General features: G+C 38.2%; 1 protein-coding gene across 1 annotated transcript in view; it reads right to left on the bottom strand.

The window, feature by feature from the left end:
* Window positions 1-340: 340 nt before the first annotated feature.
* Window positions 341-18,053, bottom strand: part of SGCZ (sarcoglycan zeta) — a 461,347-nt gene continuing 443,634 nt past the window's right edge. Inside the window, exon 7 of the mRNA XM_077848954.1 lies at window positions 341-6,072. Coding sequence (XP_077705080.1) covers window positions 5,878-6,072 — 195 coding nt within the window. The 3' untranslated portion in view covers window positions 341-5,877. The remainder of the gene's footprint in view (window positions 6,073-18,053) is intronic.

The raw sequence follows: 18,053 nt of genomic DNA, 5'->3' as shown, positions 1-18,053 counted from the left end.
TGTCCAGAATCAAATCATGGAGATTGTAGAATGGGTAAACTATTAGCTAATCACCTGGTAAAATGTAGTGACCAAAACTTTTAAATCAATTTGGTTTTTTTTAGTTTCATTGGTCATATGTTTAAGAAGAACAATATGCTCAATTTTTTTCATAAGGGAAACGTCTTTATCAAATATAAATATACAGATTAAACTAAAATTTGAAAAGCATATATCTTACTAGAATTGATATTTAAAATACATAATCAAAAAAGGTCTCTAACCACTACAATACTCATATCCTTCCTCTTCAAACTGTTTTCTCGATTAAATAAATGATAGCATATAAGTTTCGATCCTCTTTGTTTTAACTATCACATTTAATCATGGTTACACAGTAGCACCAAAATTAGGACAAAAATACAAGAATTACAGGAGAGATCTTAAATTATAGAGCTCATTGCATGCTTCAAAGGTCTCATCTTTTGAGGAAAACAAAGTTTCCAACTGCCAAACTGGTGCATTTTCTCCCAAAAGAAATAGAACCCAATCCACCCCAAACTAAACAAAAGATACAATAGACTGATTTTGAATAGATATGTTATCTACAGTTTATGGGACAGGTAGTCCATTTAAATAGAAAAAGATTGATTTTACATAAAGCAAGATAGAGTACAAAAGCACAGCTTTTGTATTTTGGTAATATTGCAATTTTACAAACATATTGCATAGTATGTGTAAGAAAATAGTTCCATTTGTCATATATCTATATATACAAGAAAACATTTACATGAAAATTACAAAACAAAATAAATGAGTAGTGGACCTGGTTTAAGGAATTGTATAAATAACGAGACACTCAAACTTGAAATTACGTATCTCCGTTGTTGGTGAATATCCTTGCACATCTTCAACCCTGTTTGGCTTTTATTTATAACCATTCAGACAGATGAGGTATTAAGACTGCAAAAACAAAGGATCACAGTTCATTATACCTCATTTCCTTTCATATTTTTCATTGACTTTCTCAAAGTGTGGAACCGCTTCAATCAACACTTAAAAAATAGCCCTCTGGTTCTAAAAGTATTTCAAATTAATTCTATTCTCCAAAGAATTTTTACCAAGCAATGAAAGTTTAAACTCAGCTGAGTCAATCCATACTGGGCCTGTTTTAGCATATAATCTTTATATACTGGTATTATGAATATCAAGGAATTTATTATGCATGTAGAAAAGGTAAGTGGACTACACCAACAAAATTTTCCTTCTAAAACCAAAACATTAATTAATGACCTATATAGCTCAGAATCCTGCAAGGAGGATGTTTACTACCTCATGTTATAAGCCCTCCTATTCATTTGAATTAATTAGTAGAAGCAGCAGTGTTGTAGAGTTAAATACAATAGAAATCCCAGTCTTTGGTCTTTGATATTTAAATAACTAATGAACTGCAGTATAAAACAATATGAATAACAGTGTTCAATGAGGTCATTCATTAGTTTGATTGTTTTAAAAGAATAAAAATACAGTATCATTTTACTTTATGATAATGATATTTTGTAATATCTGTTGCTATAACATATACTACTACATAGAGAAAAGAATTTCTCCAAGTATCTTTAAATACGGTCACATGAACAATTCTAATTAGACCAAAGCTACTGGAAGAATAAGGTGATAAGACCTTACTCAGATGAAACTCAAATATGAATTTGGTTTGGTGGTGGTATAGAAAATTTGGCCATTACATATCAACTATTTTAATAATTTAATATTATGATACTGACACTATCTGTATAAAATATAGCACTCAATGCATTAAACACTCTCCAGTCTTCTACCAATTGCTGCCTCAGAGACACCATGCTGCAATGACACAATTCATTAGGAGTTTTATTGTATCAAATGCCATTTTTATAAAATGAGGCACTGTCCAACTGAGTAATTTTTATGTAGAAGATGCAGGAAACTTGAATGGCATCGCATCTTATAAAAATTCAGCAACTGACCTTAGTGATCAAATTATCTTTTCTTTAGAAGATCGAAGCTTTTTAGTTTGATGGGGATAAGTAGTAACAGAATGATTAACAGTATTAATATTTGGTAAATATTTCTATTAATTTCCTAGAGTCATTTTTTTAATGACCCAAATATAGTCTTTTCTTTTTTAAATGTCAACCATATTACTGAAGCCTGTCAATGAAGCATTATTTATGAAAGAGATATTAATGTTCACATGGTAAGAAATAGAAAAAGGAGTAAGGAGCGGGATGCTGGAAAGATTTGTATTTCAACATATACAAATAACATGTTAAGGTATAAAAGAAGATCAGTAATGCTAGTTCTGACTAAGCCACAGAACTCAAGGCTGCTGAGCCTCTTCTTAAGTGAATCAGTGAAATTTAGAGATGAAAGAAACCAAAGGAAACTTTTAGTTTGCTGTACCCCTCTCACAGGTATGTAAACTGTGATCAAGATAATGAAGTACATTTCATGGGGTCACATGAGCAAGTAAGTAGGCTCAGAACAAGAACTGAAACTCCAGGCTCCAGTTTCAGAAATTTGTGGGTACTGAAATCTAAATTTTCCTGATTAATGTAAAATTTAAAGTATGCAATTATCTTAAACCTTTCAATAAATAATTATGTACTAAATTATAAAGTTTGTGGTTTCTAATAAGAAAAAAAAAATAGGACCAAGAAATATAGGGTAGAAATTTTGGAGATGATGAGCAAAAGAAAAAGGAAATTTGGAAGTATATTTTTTTGAGAGTAGCTCACTTAAATATTCTAAAAAGAAGGGATACTGTATCTTTGCTTCTCTCCTTTTGACCCCCAGCAACAGAACTCAAATACTCTCAATTTATTCATTCCCAGCTAAAAATGTAAATGCTAGGAATCCTGTCAATCCCTTTTCTTCCTTTTATCCTTCCAGCCTGGGGGGCTTGCCTTTTCCCTTCTTCCCTTCCTGCCTTCTCCAGGGAACTAAATACAAAGTTTATGGTCCATGTACTATACCTGAAAAGAATTATTTTTTTTCTGAGTTAAATTTAGGAAAGATGTAATTTGCATCTGAGTAAACTGCACAGTATTTATGTAAGATGTAACATAAAAATGTTACTGGAGAAACAGGTGATGAATCTGCTTAGTAGTCTACAATTAAGGGAACTCTGTATTAGGAGAGAACCAAGCCTTCATTTATGAGGAAATGAAGGACTTACAGGAGGAATCTTCCATGCCTTCCACAGAAGCTCCAACTCTGAGGCTGAATTGAATCTATACTTAGATTCTAAAGAATCTAAAACAGCCAGTCATGTAATTCAAACCAACCGCCCAGTGTTGGATAGGAAAGCCACCTGTATCATTATATTTTTCTACTAAGTCGAACAGATATTTTTACATCATTTAGACATAGTCTAAATCTCTTAACATTTCTTTGAAACTGTTTCTGTAACATTTCAGAACATATTTGAATTTGAAATTAACAGCCCCTCACCAGAATTGGATTTTATACTGTTTGTCTCCTCACTCTCTTTCAACTTTTCTCCTTTTACAACATATAATTTAAAATTTCAGTGGCCCCTTCCACTTCCTATAATATTTGCTCTTGGAATTAGAACATGTTAGAGCTGGAAGGATTGTCAAGAGACCAGTTGATTGAATACTTTTGTTGTATAGTTGAGTAAACTGGAGTCTGAAGATATTCCCAGACTGCCTAAATCAGCTTGCTGATTAGTAGAAGACAGAGCCGAGATTAGAAGCAGTGCTAATTACTAATCAAAAGAATTGTTCCCGTTTGACTAAAAAAACTTTCTAATTGTTTTAATTTAGAGATGTTTAGAACTTGAATATGTCTCAAATTATTACAGGGTTTTCCTAAAAGGTCCATAACAGTGATTAGCACCCATGAGGTCTCAAAATTTCTTGTGTTACACTTTGTGTACCTTGCTAAATCAATGTGAGGATTTCTCATATTAAATTCTAATATTCTAACGTAAATAAATTGAACGCTTATGTTATGTTTTTAAGCAATTGAATATCTCAATTCTTACTCCAATATTTTTTCTATAATAACCCCCAAACGTAAGTCAAGTTATATTTTAAAAGTGATAAAACTGCCCTAACTATTCTGACCTTTTGCTGAGTACAGAATGCATTTTAGTAAACTGGAGCTTCATCGAGCATTCAACATGTTAAGTTATCCAAACAAGGTAATTCTGGCCAAATGGTTCACTTTGCTGCTTGCATTATCTAATTTTTCTACTTTCACCAAATTACTCTGACAGGTTCCCATCTCTCACTTGGCTCTATGCTGCAGAGTTCCACAGGTTCTACGGAGATGGGCCCCCCCAAATGAAGCTTCCATACACCTGCAATGGTGTGCACGGGGGAAATAAGACTGATTGACACGTGAACATTAAGGACTTACCTTAGAGTAATCAAGTCATCTTCCCATAATAGGAAATATTTAATACAATTTTACATTCTTGGATTCTGTAAGTTTCAAGAATTCAAGTTAAGGAGTGTTGTGATAAACAAATCTACATTATTCTGGAGTTATTTATTAGTGCTAATTTACAAAAATAAGCAGTGGAGAATGAAAGGAGCTATGATTTTTGATGCCAGGGTAGCTTAACAGTCTAATAAAGGTAACTACGTATTAAGCACTCAAAGGAGATATGAACAAATTCCTTAAAATAGGAATCTAACGGAGCAAACACATTTTCAACATGTTTGTTAACATTTATATTTTTTTTAACGTGTAAGCAGGGATTTATAATTTACTTTCTACTGTCCTTAAATCTTAACCTCCAATAAAAAAATACATAGATATAATTCTGAAGATTATAGTCCAATGGGAAGTGAATCATTCTCAGCATAATGCATCACATTAGTAATTTATTTAGAGGATATGTTTGAATTTTAGCAGTCAGAGTCAAATATAAAGTGAATGGAGCAAACAGAATGTTGTACTAGGAGTACTATGTAGTACTATGTACTAGTGGAAACGATAGCATGTGAATTAAAAAAAAAAAATCTATGGATTCCACACTGTCAGTATGTCCCTTCTCAATCCTATCTTATATCTCAATAAATTAGATGTTTTGTTAAAAGCAAATACGTCACATGCAAAAGCCAAGTAAATACTATATAAGGCCATTCAGATATGACATATGACAGGATAATGGCATTTTGTTAATTCGGTAAAGATTATATTGCTGAGTGCTTTCAAAACTACCTAATGTACAAAACCCTAGACTTAGTAGACAAAGAGTAACAACACATCGAATTCAAAGAAACAAATAAAACTCAGGGTAAGATTCTGTCTCATTTTGTTTCGTTTTGTTAAAAATCACGTATTGAATTTACTTTTTTTTTTTTTTTTTAGTAAAGCAAGCATTATCTAATGCTTGAAAATTTTAAAATTCAGGGATAAAAGTTTACATCCAAAAAGATGATCGGAAAATTGTGCTTTCAGGCTGTAGAATTGGTTTTCTGACAGGGCTAACCATCTCATCTTGCCATTGGAGACTGGGAATTTCATCTATGTAATGTATGTGTGTGCAGTTCATATCCAGGTCCTGCAAAAATCTAAAACTGTGTGCTTCACTTCATGTAGCAAAGGCACCTATGTTTTTCTCCCTTTTGAGCAAAAGTTATGATCCGGTTTTCCTGCTGAAGGTGATTTTTCCACTGTCCTGTCACCCGCACTCTCTGTGTTGAGCAGTACAGTAAATCATGAGAGGAGGTGGCAGCGAATCCCTGCTTGCATTGGAAGAAGTTGCTCTGTGGACCATTGGAAGAAGCTCTGGACTCATCACAAGGGAAACCGAGCAGAACTGTGAAGCAGACGGACAGGAACAAAAGGCTATTCTGGTGTGAGGAGAAATCAGTCACTTCAGCTCCACAAGCAGACATTGCTACTGGCCTGACAGGTCGACCCCACTCCTGCTGGAGAAAGGTAAAGTTTGCCATTGGGGCAGACGCACAGTTCGTACACTGTCTGCCGAGAATTGGAGGAGCTGGCTGAAGAAGATGACAACGAGCCGGTTGGTAGGTTCCCCAGGCGGATTTTATCTGCATTCAAAAATATCTGGATGGGGGGGGGGGGGGAAGAAAGTGCATTGTAATTCCTTTTAGCATTCAGCATTCCTCAGAGCTTTACACCATGGTCTAATGAGAAAGACTAAACAACCAACAATTCTATTGGTTTAGCTGCCATGCTTTGTTGAACAAACAAATTACATTCCTCCGGTACAGCCCAAAAGCTCGGCAGCTATCTTCTCCTTTGAGACATGGTGTGTTCTGACAGAAAGCCCTGGATCTGAAAAAGCAATATTGCACAACCTGCTCAAGGGGCCAACCCACTTACTCAAACACCACAGAAAATTAATGAGTTTGACAGAGTCTCTCCATTTAACTTCTTAATCATGCCTCGTCTGAAGAGCATACAGAGAAATTGGGATGCTCGTGGAGATGACATTCCCGAAGGGATGGACGATTAAGAAAAACTAAGTACTCGGTGGCCGAAATAAAAAAAAAAAAAAAAAATAGTCATAAGATCATGTTGATAGTCTAAAGGGTATACCATGTAGATAATTTGCACTCTTTACAATGGTTAGATAGAATCAGGTTTGAAGTCGCCACAAAATGTATTATTTGTATGCAACACTTACTTTGCTAGATCTTCCAATCTGCAAAATTACTTCACCTTTTCCAAACATGGACTTGGCACTTTTAGGGACGGTGGTCATATGGTTTTGACGTGCAAGGGGAAAGTTTCAAAGAAAGAAAAACTGAATTGTGAAGCTGAATGAGCAAAGAAACAACCTTCTCTAGCTCTTTCTTCATTCTGTTGTTACGTAGTTGATGACTGCCTACAGGCATCTCTAACTTGACAGGAGAATCTGAGGTTATTCCATTTCCTACATGTTTACCCTCATCTGAGTCCTGTTCCCTTCTCACTGGGACTCCTCCCACAGCCCCCTAACTGGCCTGCCAGCTGCCATTCTGGTCATCTTATAGCCTGTTTACATACTGCTTCGTGAACTTCTAAGAAATATAGATCGGATCAGGTCACCTCCGTGCTCAAAACTCCCTAAAGGCCTCCCACCACACTCAGCGTGAATCTGGATTCTTTCCCATGTCCACCAAGCTCTCCCTGACCTGCCTTCTGTCTAACATCATCTCCTGGCATCCTTCTCCTTGCTTCAGCTCTTGCATTTTCTCAAACATACCAAGGAACCCTGGCCTCTGGGCTTTTCTACACTCTATTTCTTTACCCTTCAAAACTTTTTCTCCAGACATTTACAAGTGGGGGTAGTTATTCACTGGGTGGTCAGAAAGCAAGTGTAGGAAGGAGATTTCTGGTTTTTGCCCTTCTTATATGTTTTATTATTTTTAATAGTTTTAAACTCCTTTATTTTTAAAACATTTTGAAACACAGGAATCTATTGAATGCTGCAAATAAGATTGAAAAATAATTCGTATGCCATAGACATGCATATTTTAGATTAATTTAGATGTTTCAGATCTCTACTGAAAGATCATTTTCTTGAAAAGGGTTTTCTTAACCACTCTATGAAATAACACTAATCCATTAATCTCTCTTTGATGGCATTACTTTTCTCTGTAGTACCAATCCCTTCCTAACATTGTATTAAATATGTATTTCTTAATTTATTGTTTGTTTCTCTTACCTGCAAGTAAGATCTACAGCTGTCTTTGGTTCACAGAATAGTGCATAAAATTGTATCAGTGCATATGGCATGAAACAATGTTCTTCCTTTGCCATGGACATGTCTCTCCCTTGGAGGGTACAAATGTCACCTTTAGCAAAGTCCAGTTCATCCACTTCACCCTCTATGACTCCTCCCTGATGCTCCAAGATGGAAGGACTCTTCTTATCGCTTCTCCCATAGAAACTTATTATTGATATCTTATTTTACTCATCATTTGAAGTTATTTTACAGCTCTATTTATATCTTCCTTTGTCTAGAAAATAATATCTTCCTTGAAGGGGGAATCATACCTGAAACTTTTATAACTTCATAACATTTAACCTCACACATAGAGCTTCCTCATAATACAAATGGTTATTGAATACATTAAGGGATTATAAAGTAAATGGATGATTGAATTTACCAACAATATTCAAAGTTAAGAAAGCATGATTAAGATTTTTGTTTGTAGGTGCCAAATGTTGAAATTTATCACCCCATAATTACTTGTGCATTAAGTGACGAGAAAGCAAAGAGAAAGAAAATGCTTCTGTTTTAATTTTTTTTAAGGAGACATATTTTTTTTTTCCTAATAGGAAAATGGAAAGCGCACAAAACAAAGCAAAAGGAAATGATGATATATTTTTGGTTATACAGGCTGGGCGTTATTTCTTCTGGCTCTGTGTCTCTGTTGAGGGAGGTCATTGAGCGTAACACCAACCATTACATATCCTGGGCTCTTTTACTCATTTCTCCGTAGAAACAGAGGGAGGACTTCTCTTCTGGTTGAGTTTAAGAGAAGAACTCTCGCATAGCTTACTTACCCTGCGTCCCTCACTTCTTTTTAAGGAGCTAGCATGCTTGCAGAGAGCAGAAATCCCAGACTTCATAAATACCGAAAATACTATGGAGCAAGTTCTGGAACAATGGGGTTTAGGTCTGCATGTTTGGAGATGCTTTCATCCCAAGGAAATGTCAGGAGTTGATGGCTTTGTCCAAGAAACTTTGAGACGTTGATGAGAGAGCAGAAAGCGAAAGTTGTGAGGAAGCTTCACGTGGGATGGATCAAATGAATGTAAGATACTGTGAATGGTTCACTTATTAGTCAGCACAGCAATAACCATTACTGGCCAGCCCCAGTGGCTTAGAGGGGCTTGCGGGCACAAGCTGGCTTTAAAGTTACAGAGAGAAGCAGGTTTTGTACAGGTAGGGTGTGCAGCTGGCAGCCTTGCAAAACAAGCACAGGAGTGGAGGCCTCATCTACAGACGTATCCTTGGAGGACTTGGGCCTTACTTGAAGCAGGTGTGTGGCTCTAGCAGCGCCCTCCAGCTTGGCTATCCATTCCGGGGCTACTCTCAACAGCATGTAGTTTTAGGACAACACTTAATTCCATAAACTTCTGAGATCCATACTGTACCCTCACCCATATAGGAAAAGTATATTTTGTTAATAGATAAATGTAAATGAATAGGGGCTTTTAAAGGGAAAATTATATTTTCTTGGCTTGAGATGTAAAATAAATCATGAGGTAAAAAGAGGTGTTGCATATTGATTCTTTCCAACCCGATTTCACCAGGTTTCTGCAGCATCAATATGAGACAGTCAGGGACCTTGGGAACAAGCCCCTGTGTACCTAGAAAACTCCTGCCTGCCTGCTGGCTATTATCATCTCTCTTGCAGAACTCCCTACTGACTGTTAGCACTATTTTATTTATTTTATTTTATTTATTATTTTATTTTATTATTTTATTATTTTTAGATTTTATCCATTTATTCACGAGAGATACAGAGAGAGAGAGAGAGGCAGAGACATAGGCAGAGGGAGAAGCAGGCTCCATGCAGGCTCCAGGCCAATGTGGGAGTAGATCCTGGGACTCCAGAACCAGGTCCTGGGCTGAAGGCAGACACTACACAGCTGAGCCATCAAGGGATCCCCTGTTAGCACTTTTCTTGCAGAGCAGAGCACCAGCTAAGGAGCAAGCCTAGTCCAAGGCAAACCAGTCTGTGCCAAGATGGACCCCATAATAAAACAAAAATTCATGCCTAGGGGTGGAGATTTAGCATGCTAATTAGACAAGCCATGCAGGAAGAAGCATGACCTTTAAGTGCACAGGAGCTAACAAATCCCCACCTTTACAGGCTGACCTGTCACCCTTTCCCCACCTAAGTATCTTTAAAATACTCTACCCCACCCCCCCTCCTTGGAGAGTCATCCCGAGGACTCTTTGCCTTGTGCTGCCTCCCTGGTCCTGAAACAGAAGCCCCAGTGGAGCCTTGCCTGTGCTTTTCCATTTTAGGTCCGGCCCCCTTCCTGCCATTGCTGGGTCCAAGGACCCGAGTCCGGTAACCTATTTTGGCGACCACGAAGGGACCCTAGGATGAGACAGGACCCAGTGGAACTGGGGCTGCCAGACTCGAACCCACAACTGAGACGCGACCCAGACCTCTTTGTTCTGGCGTTGTGGGGACTGGAGGGGGGCGGTTCTCAGCTTCCTTTTGTTCTTAATGACCCTCTGGTTCCCCAGGCTTTTCTTTTCTGTCTTCTGTGAGCGCTCTTTGTCTGCTTCTCTGAATCTTTTTCCTTGAACAAAGCCCAGAAGTTCAGTGTGCTGACTGCGCCAGGGCTCCTCCCCTCAGAGGGTGGCAAGCCCGTGGCATCCAGCTGGCCTTCAGGTGGTGGCTGATGTCACTCACAGGGTTCCGTGGAGTGTGGGCCTCTGCTGGAGCGGGCACAGCTTTTCTTTGTTACAGGTACCTTTAGCACAGGGGACTCCCATATAGTTGTGATTTTGGGAGATATGGGCCAAGAGTGATTGACCTGGTAAGGGGGTGGAGTCCCTATCTGGAGCCATTAGTCTTCATTTGGGTTTTTCTTGGTTCTCTTTCTCTCTTTTCTCACCAGTTTTCTTCCCCTGCTCACACCAAAAGTCCCTGGTTTGAGTTTGAAAACCTGTTTATGGGCAGCCCAGGGGCTCAGCGGTTTAGCTCCACCTTCAGCCCAGGGTGTGATCCTGGAGACCCAGGATAGAGTCCCACGTCAGGCTCCCTGCATGGAGCCTGCTTCTCCCTCTGCCTGGGTCTCTGCCTCTCTCTCTCTCTCTCTCTCTCTCTCTCTCTCTGTCTCTCATGAATAAATAAAATCTTAAAAAAAATAAAAACCTGTTTACTTTTGTTTTCTATGTATTCATCTGTGGGGGAAAAACTGTGGACTTGAATCTGCCTAACTAAAAAGGAATATTCCAAACATAAAGAGTAAAACCTCCCCGAGTTCCCATGAGATTAAAGCCATGCAGCCTTGCACACACTAGAAGCTTAAGTAAGGCCTACAATGGTCTGAAATGTCCTTTGTCCAGTGATTTGTAAATTTTTATGTTAACCCTGCAGCAAAGGTTTCTCCCCTGCAAGCACTCTCTTCTTTGTGAAGACTGTGTATCCCGGGCAGCTATCCTCACTTGAACTGGAGCAAAACACTTTTCTATTCTCTCTCTCTCTCTCTCTCTCTCTCTTTTTATTTATTTTTTTTTCAGAGTTTGTTCATTTTGCATCAACCTTTCCTGGCTTTAACAGGATGTCAGAACAGCCAGGCTGAGAAGCTGTGGTGTCCCCTGGAACAATGGGGCTCTTGAGACAAGCACCAGCCTGGGAGCTCCTCATGGGTGTATCCAGAAGATCTCTGATTCCCTGACCTTCTCAATTTCAGTTGCTGGCCCTGCTTTTATTTGAGCTGTTGGGGCGTGGTGGTGGTTTACTGTTAATGTTGTCCAGGTGGAAAAAAATTAAGGATAACCTGAGTCTCAACTGGCCCAGATGGGGCTCTTTTGACATGTCTAAATTAGTTTTCTTGCACAGAATCAGAAAAGGCTGGCTTTAAGATAAACAACCCAAAACTTAGGAAGCCCTTTGGTTCAGTCAGTGAGGTCCTCAACTTTTGGGGAGAAAGGAATGCTCACAAAGATAATCTGGGCTTCCTCTGATTTGTTTGTTGCCACAGCTCTGGATATCTTTGCACAAAACCAGCATATTCTAATTGGAAAATAAAAAATAATTAATGGAGCCATAAATTATAAAGCTATTTTGCAATTAGATTTATTTTCATAAAAGGGGGGTCTTCAGAAATTGTTTTTTAAGTTTTCTACAAGTTTTAGTGGAACAAAAGCTAGGTTTTGTTTGCATCTTATTTGTGTATATGTGTCCACATGTGTTATAAATGTGAGATATTTTCTTGACCTACAGATGGTAATTACTAAATCTCATTTGTTAAGGAGCTCTATGTAATTGTAAAGGCAAGCACTTGTAAACATTGGGCATTTTTAAACTGAGAGATAAAAACTAACCCAATGTTTTTCAAGATCGCATGATCTGGGATGAAATCCCCTACTTAAAAGCTTTTATGTTACTCCAGTAACGCCTCACAGGAAAGGACCCAATTGATGGCCCAGAGAAATAAGGATGAACACAAATCTCAGATATCTGATTCCCTTCATAATAATCAGAATAATGAGAAAAAAGGAGGAGAAAGACAGGTGGATACTGTAAAACCTAAATCCACACCCCCCCCCCCCAAGCATGTACTGATGCTCAACCACTGCCTTCTCCCCCACCCCTTCCAGGGGGCTAAAGGGCAACCAGAGAAAAAGCATGTTTGCAGGGGGAAGAGACAAGAGCTAGAGCTAGAGATGGAAGAATGATTGTTCAAGCTTTAAAATCTGCCTCTGGGGATCCCTGGGTGGCGCAGCGGTTTGGCGCCTGCCTTTGGCCCAGGGCGCGATCCTGGACACCCAGGATTGAATCCCACGTCAGGCTCCCGGTGCATGGAGCCTGCTTCTCCCTCTGCCTGTGTCTCTGCCTCTCTCTCTCTCTCTCTGACTATCATAAATAAATAAAAATTTAAAAAAATTAAAAAAAATAAAATAAAAAAATAAAAATAAAATCTGCCTCTGGCCTTGTCAGCAGCTCCCCTCTCCCCTCCCCCTTCTCCTCCTGGAGGAGAAGGAGCATCACCACCTGGACCCCTCATGCAGCTGGTTCCTATAGCATCCCTGGTGTCTCCAGCACCACTGGCTCCTGCTCCTCCCACCCTCACTGTGGAGGAGCAAAGAGCATGCTAAGCGGTCAGGCTACCTCCTTATGGAAGGACTAGAACACCTCCCACATCAGCATGATGGGGCCCAAGAGCTCCCCTGGCCTCCCACCACTTCAGATTTCCCCTCAAAAGCATCAAGTAAAATTGACAGTGGGGAACAAATGGATTGACTTTTCAGTGGACACAAGTGGATTCAAGGTTGTTGGTTTAATTAAAATAGACATGTCTTGTGGAGTTCTCAACAGCTTTCATTCTACCTGAATTTATTAAATTCATGTGGTATCTATTGCCATTTGTCAGCATAAATGACTTACAATGTTTGATTTTGTCTGTCTCATCAAGTTTTCATGGGTAATTTTTATGAACAAGTAAATAAAAAGGTTTATAGCTTTTAAAATCTTTGGTAACCTAAAACTCTGAAGCTTTGATAGATTAAATGATACATCAACATCAGGCTAAATTCTTTGGATAGCTAAGTCTTTTCCAAATAAGATAAAACACCAAAACATTAATTACTGAACACAGATTTATCTGCTTTTGGCTTATTATAGAAAAACTAAAGATAAATTTGGGTCTGTTAGTCAACATGTCTTATGCTATATTGAAAGATCATTCTAGGGGGATCCCTGGGTGGCTCAGCGGTTTAGTGCCTGTCTTCTGCCCAGGGCATGATCCTGGAGTCCTGGGATCAAGTCCCACATCGGGCTCCCTGCATGGAGCCTGCCTCTCTCTCTCTCTCTCCTATGAACAAATAAACAATAATTAAAAAAAAAAAAGGTTGTTCTATAACAAAAAGCTTGTGTTTTTAAAAATTATGAAATGCATTCATAAATTTCCAATCTAAAGAGTTCTGGGTATAACAGACAGTTCACAGTTGCTTACTATTTAGTTTTTACTAGAAAACGAATTGTTTCAAAGAGTCAAAATTCTGATAAACGTAATTGAGATTGCTGGAAATGATAAGGAAAACAACTCCGTATGTAAAAACATAGGAAATATGTTTTAAAAAGCATAAGGAATGAAAATACATTTTTGTTGAGGGAAGAATTTTTTTCCTGAGACTGGTTATTTACAGAGAAAAGGCTTAGGACTAAATCTGAATGAAAACGAAAGTTGTAGAAGGCTTGTGGAAGGAATCTTCGGAAAAGAATTTTATATATGGTCAGGACTAAAAATATAGGAGTCTTAAGAGTAAACTGGTATAGAAATAAAACTTGGAAAAAAAAAAGAAATAAAACTTGGTTTTTCTCTCTGTTAAAAAGACCAAGTTCTTGCATTGTTGTTTTTGCTAAGAAATTATAAAGTGTTTTTTTTTTCTTTATCTTCCCAGAAAAACAAGGTCTCTGTATTTGTTCTTATCAATCCTTTGATTACTTAGGAAAATGAAGTCTTCTCAATATTAAAGGAGCCAAGTTTTGCTAACAATTGTATAATTTTATGTATTTGCCTTTGGAATCTCTTGTCATCTTGGTTAAATAAATAAATATTAAGATTTATAATAATCTGTGATCCTATTTAGGCATGTGCTTTAGAACTTTCTGAGGTTTTTAACAAACTTCCCCCAAATTCAAATTCTAAATAATTCTTTCTGACTGATTAGACTTGTTTATTTGGTATGTAGGTTACAAGGGAAGCATTAACAAACAAATGATAATAAAGCTTCTTAGGCTATACTGCATGGGTCAATGCTATAACTCCTCCAGAAATTATATGAAATCCTAGTTTTAATATGTGCTGGTAAAAGGTCATCACTTGACATTCCAATTATTAAAGTGTGTGTCACAGAAATAACTAGATTTCCTTGCCAACTACATTCTAATGAACTCTTATCAGATCTCTAACTATGTCTGTTTTTGAGTCTTTTGTCATTTACAGTTATTGTTCTGATGCTCTTGCAAAAGGTGTTTCGACCTCAAGAAGATTCATGAAAAGAGTTTTTGACAAGTACAGGTTTTTGAGATTCTTAACATCATGAAACTAAACTGTAAGAATTTCTGGAACTGCTGGGAAAACTATTTGAACAGAACAAAAATTAGTAACATGGGACTAAATAAACAGAGAAAGAGGATTATAGTTTGACTCTTTTTGAAACAATGCTGGTTTGCTCTTCTAAATTTAAGGGAACATGTTCTCTTGAGATATCTATGACTTACAGAAATTTGATAAAATATTCCTTTCTGAACAAATTGAGGTGTTGCACTTTACTCCTTTCTTGAACCCTTTAGAATTCAGAAACTTCCAGTGAGTATTCTTTCTTGGCAATTATTAATTGTTTACATAAGTTCAACAAGAATCTGTTCTCCCTGTAACAAGCTACTATTCGAAACATCTGTTATACTACCAAGGCTTTGACTCCGGAATATCATACTTGAGAAAGACATGCATAGATTCAGATATGACTAGACAGCATTAAGGGACAAAGGTTGACTTTTTTTGGAGTCAAAAGAGCCCCTTTGGAAGTGTTGGCCTTGTACCTTACTAATAGAGTTCCCAGTTGAGTAAAGAAGCTCACTTCTCCACAGATGCAGGAACCTAAGGATATGTTGAAGACCTCAAGAAGGAGAATTCACCCAAATATACAGGTATTGCAGACAAATCTAATGGCACGTATCTGGCTTGGCTTCTGGCCTGAAGAAGAGGCTATTAAATTCAACTTAAAATTCCTTGCAAAAGTTCCAGCAAAGCAGATTTAAGAGGCCTTATGTGATCAATCACTATTCTTGCTGTACTTATGTAAATAATTAGGTCAGGTTTGTTAAAACTAGACTTGTTTTGCAAACAAAATGGTTTTAATTTGGCTATATTTGGTGAAAATGAGGGTGACTTTAGAGAGAAAATTGTGTTTCAATAACATATCCTTTGTGGATGTTAGATTTTAGTCTGAGTAATTACCTTTTAAGTGTTTGTTATTTGCTTATGAGACTGGGATGGATCCTGAATTCTTCTGGTTTCTTCAGATATCTGGCTAAGCCTTTCCAAACTATGGCTTCTAATCTTCTTGCGTTCTCTTGTAGTGGAATCATTAAGAAGTAAAACTGTTTCTTGTTTGTTTGTTTTTCCTGAAGTCCTGGAGACCAAAACTAGAGCACCTGGTAGTAAATTCCAGAAAATTGCCAGGGTAGCTCATGTATAGACAATTCTCATACGTTGCTCTATGGGCCACTCAAAAGACCACCCAGAGAATTTGAACTACAAATCAGAAAAATCCATCAGCTTGCTACTGCCTGCCCCTGTTCTATCTGAGGATGCCTTGAGGCTTCACATCTAGATATCTTCTCACTGGCAGCAGTCAGGACTCAGAAACTAGGTTTATAATTTGCTCCAATCATCAACCTGTGTTTTACTTTTATTTTCACAGAAATACCTTTTATTAATACCTGATTGCTTGCTGAACAAGGAGGAGCCTATACTGTTATTAACAAAACCTGGTGTGCCAGTATAACTAACTCAAGAAAATTGAAGTAAATGCAAAAAAGGGTTTCTAAGCAGGCATCCTGGCTGCATTGGTATAACCCAGGGACAAATCCTAACTATATTTAGTCAACAATCAACAGTGCCCTCCCCAGTCTCTCTTGCTTGCTTGCTTGTTTGTTTCCCCTCTCCTGGGATGATTGGTGGCTATCCTACTGCTACTTATTTTTGGTTTCTGTCAGTTTAACCTGTTACTAAAGTTAGTGTCATTCAAGCCCCAACAATTCCAAGCCAAGGTACTGGTGGCACAAGGATTCCAACCTATACTGCTACAGGAAGACCCAAGTCCCCAGAAGTGTGTAGAACAGTCAGAAAGAAAATTTGTGCCTCTAGGGTAGGAGAGGGACAATGCCCCTGCTCAGCAGGAAGCAGCTTCAGAAGTTGAGACCTTTAGTTCCTTCTCCTTAAGAAGAAGGAAGATGAAATCTCTCAGAGGAGAAATAAGACAGTCGGGGACCTTGGGAACAAGCCCCTGTGCACTTAGAAAACTCCTTCCTGCCTGCCGGCTATTATCACCTCTTTTGCAGAACTCCCTACTGACTGTTAGCACTTTTCTTGCAGAGCAGAGCACCAGCTAAGGAGCAAGCCTAATTCACGGCAAACCAGTCTGCGCCAAGATGGACCCCAGTACTGACCTTTCACCCACTTTTCCCCCCATTATAAAACGGAAATTCATGCCCAGGTGGAGATTTAGCATGCTAATTAGACAAGCCACCTCTACAGACTGACCTGTCACCCTTTCCCACCTAAGTTTCTTTAAAATACTCTACCCCCCCCCCCCCCTCCTTAGAGAGTCAGCCCTAGGACTCTTTGCTTTGTGCTGCCTCCCTGGTGCTGGAGCAGAAGCCCCAGTGGAGCCTTGCCTGTGCTTTTCCATTTTAGGTCCGGCCCCCTTCCTGCCATTGCTGGGTCCAAGGACCCGAGTCCGGTAACTGATGGGTTTGCTCACATCTCCTTCTGTTCTGCTAAGGCAGTTACTGTGAAACTGTTCAACTTCCAAATTCTGAAATTGATATTTCTCTTCTGTATTGTCCTATAAACCATAGAATCCATTTGTTCTGAAACTCTCCCTGGTGCTCCCAATCACTCGCCTGAGCTTTTAAATCAAGGCCCACTGTCTTCTCTGAACCAAGATTTCATTTATCCCTTTCTTACTCTTTGAAATCAGGCCTATCACTGTGATAGAAAAGCTAAATAGATTTGCAAAATAAAAATTGTTCCCTCTTCCTCTGCAATCCTGTAACATACGTGTTATTGCATTATTGCATGGCCGTGTGGTATTAAGAGTTCCACCTATATTATGATGCAGGTTGACTTCAGTGAAGAATTGGAAATTCCTTGCAACACTATATCTGAAATGACTGAATCTTCATCAGTGCAAAATTTTGTGTGCAATTTCATTCTTATGCATTTTGTCAGTTACTTTGTTACCTCAATATCATGTTTGTCCTGATCTTAACTACTTTAAAAACAGTCTAAGGGAGGGACTTTTTATCTATTTTGTTTAGTAAATGATCAGTTTGCCTTTCTGTGGCATAGTCAGTGGAGCAAGGAGAAAGATTTCATATCATTTCACACTTTTTCCTAGGAAAATTACATGTTATTTTATTCCAATATAAAGTGCTGTGCTTTTCTGTGTCTTTATGTTATTAATATAAAAAAATTGACCACAGCTGAAAATCTCTGGCTATGATTTATTTATAGCATAATATCCAATTCACGATTAAAAGCTAACCTGTAATTGAATCCAAGGATTCATTCCGCTGATACACTGAATAAAAGAAGATGAGTAAAGTGGT

Source organism: Canis aureus, chromosome 15, assembly GCF_053574225.1.
Source record: "Canis aureus isolate CA01 chromosome 15, VMU_Caureus_v.1.0, whole genome shotgun sequence".
Lineage (NCBI taxonomy): Eukaryota > Metazoa > Chordata > Mammalia > Carnivora > Canidae > Canis > Canis aureus.
This window is presented reverse-complemented; position numbering and strand designations above follow the sequence as displayed.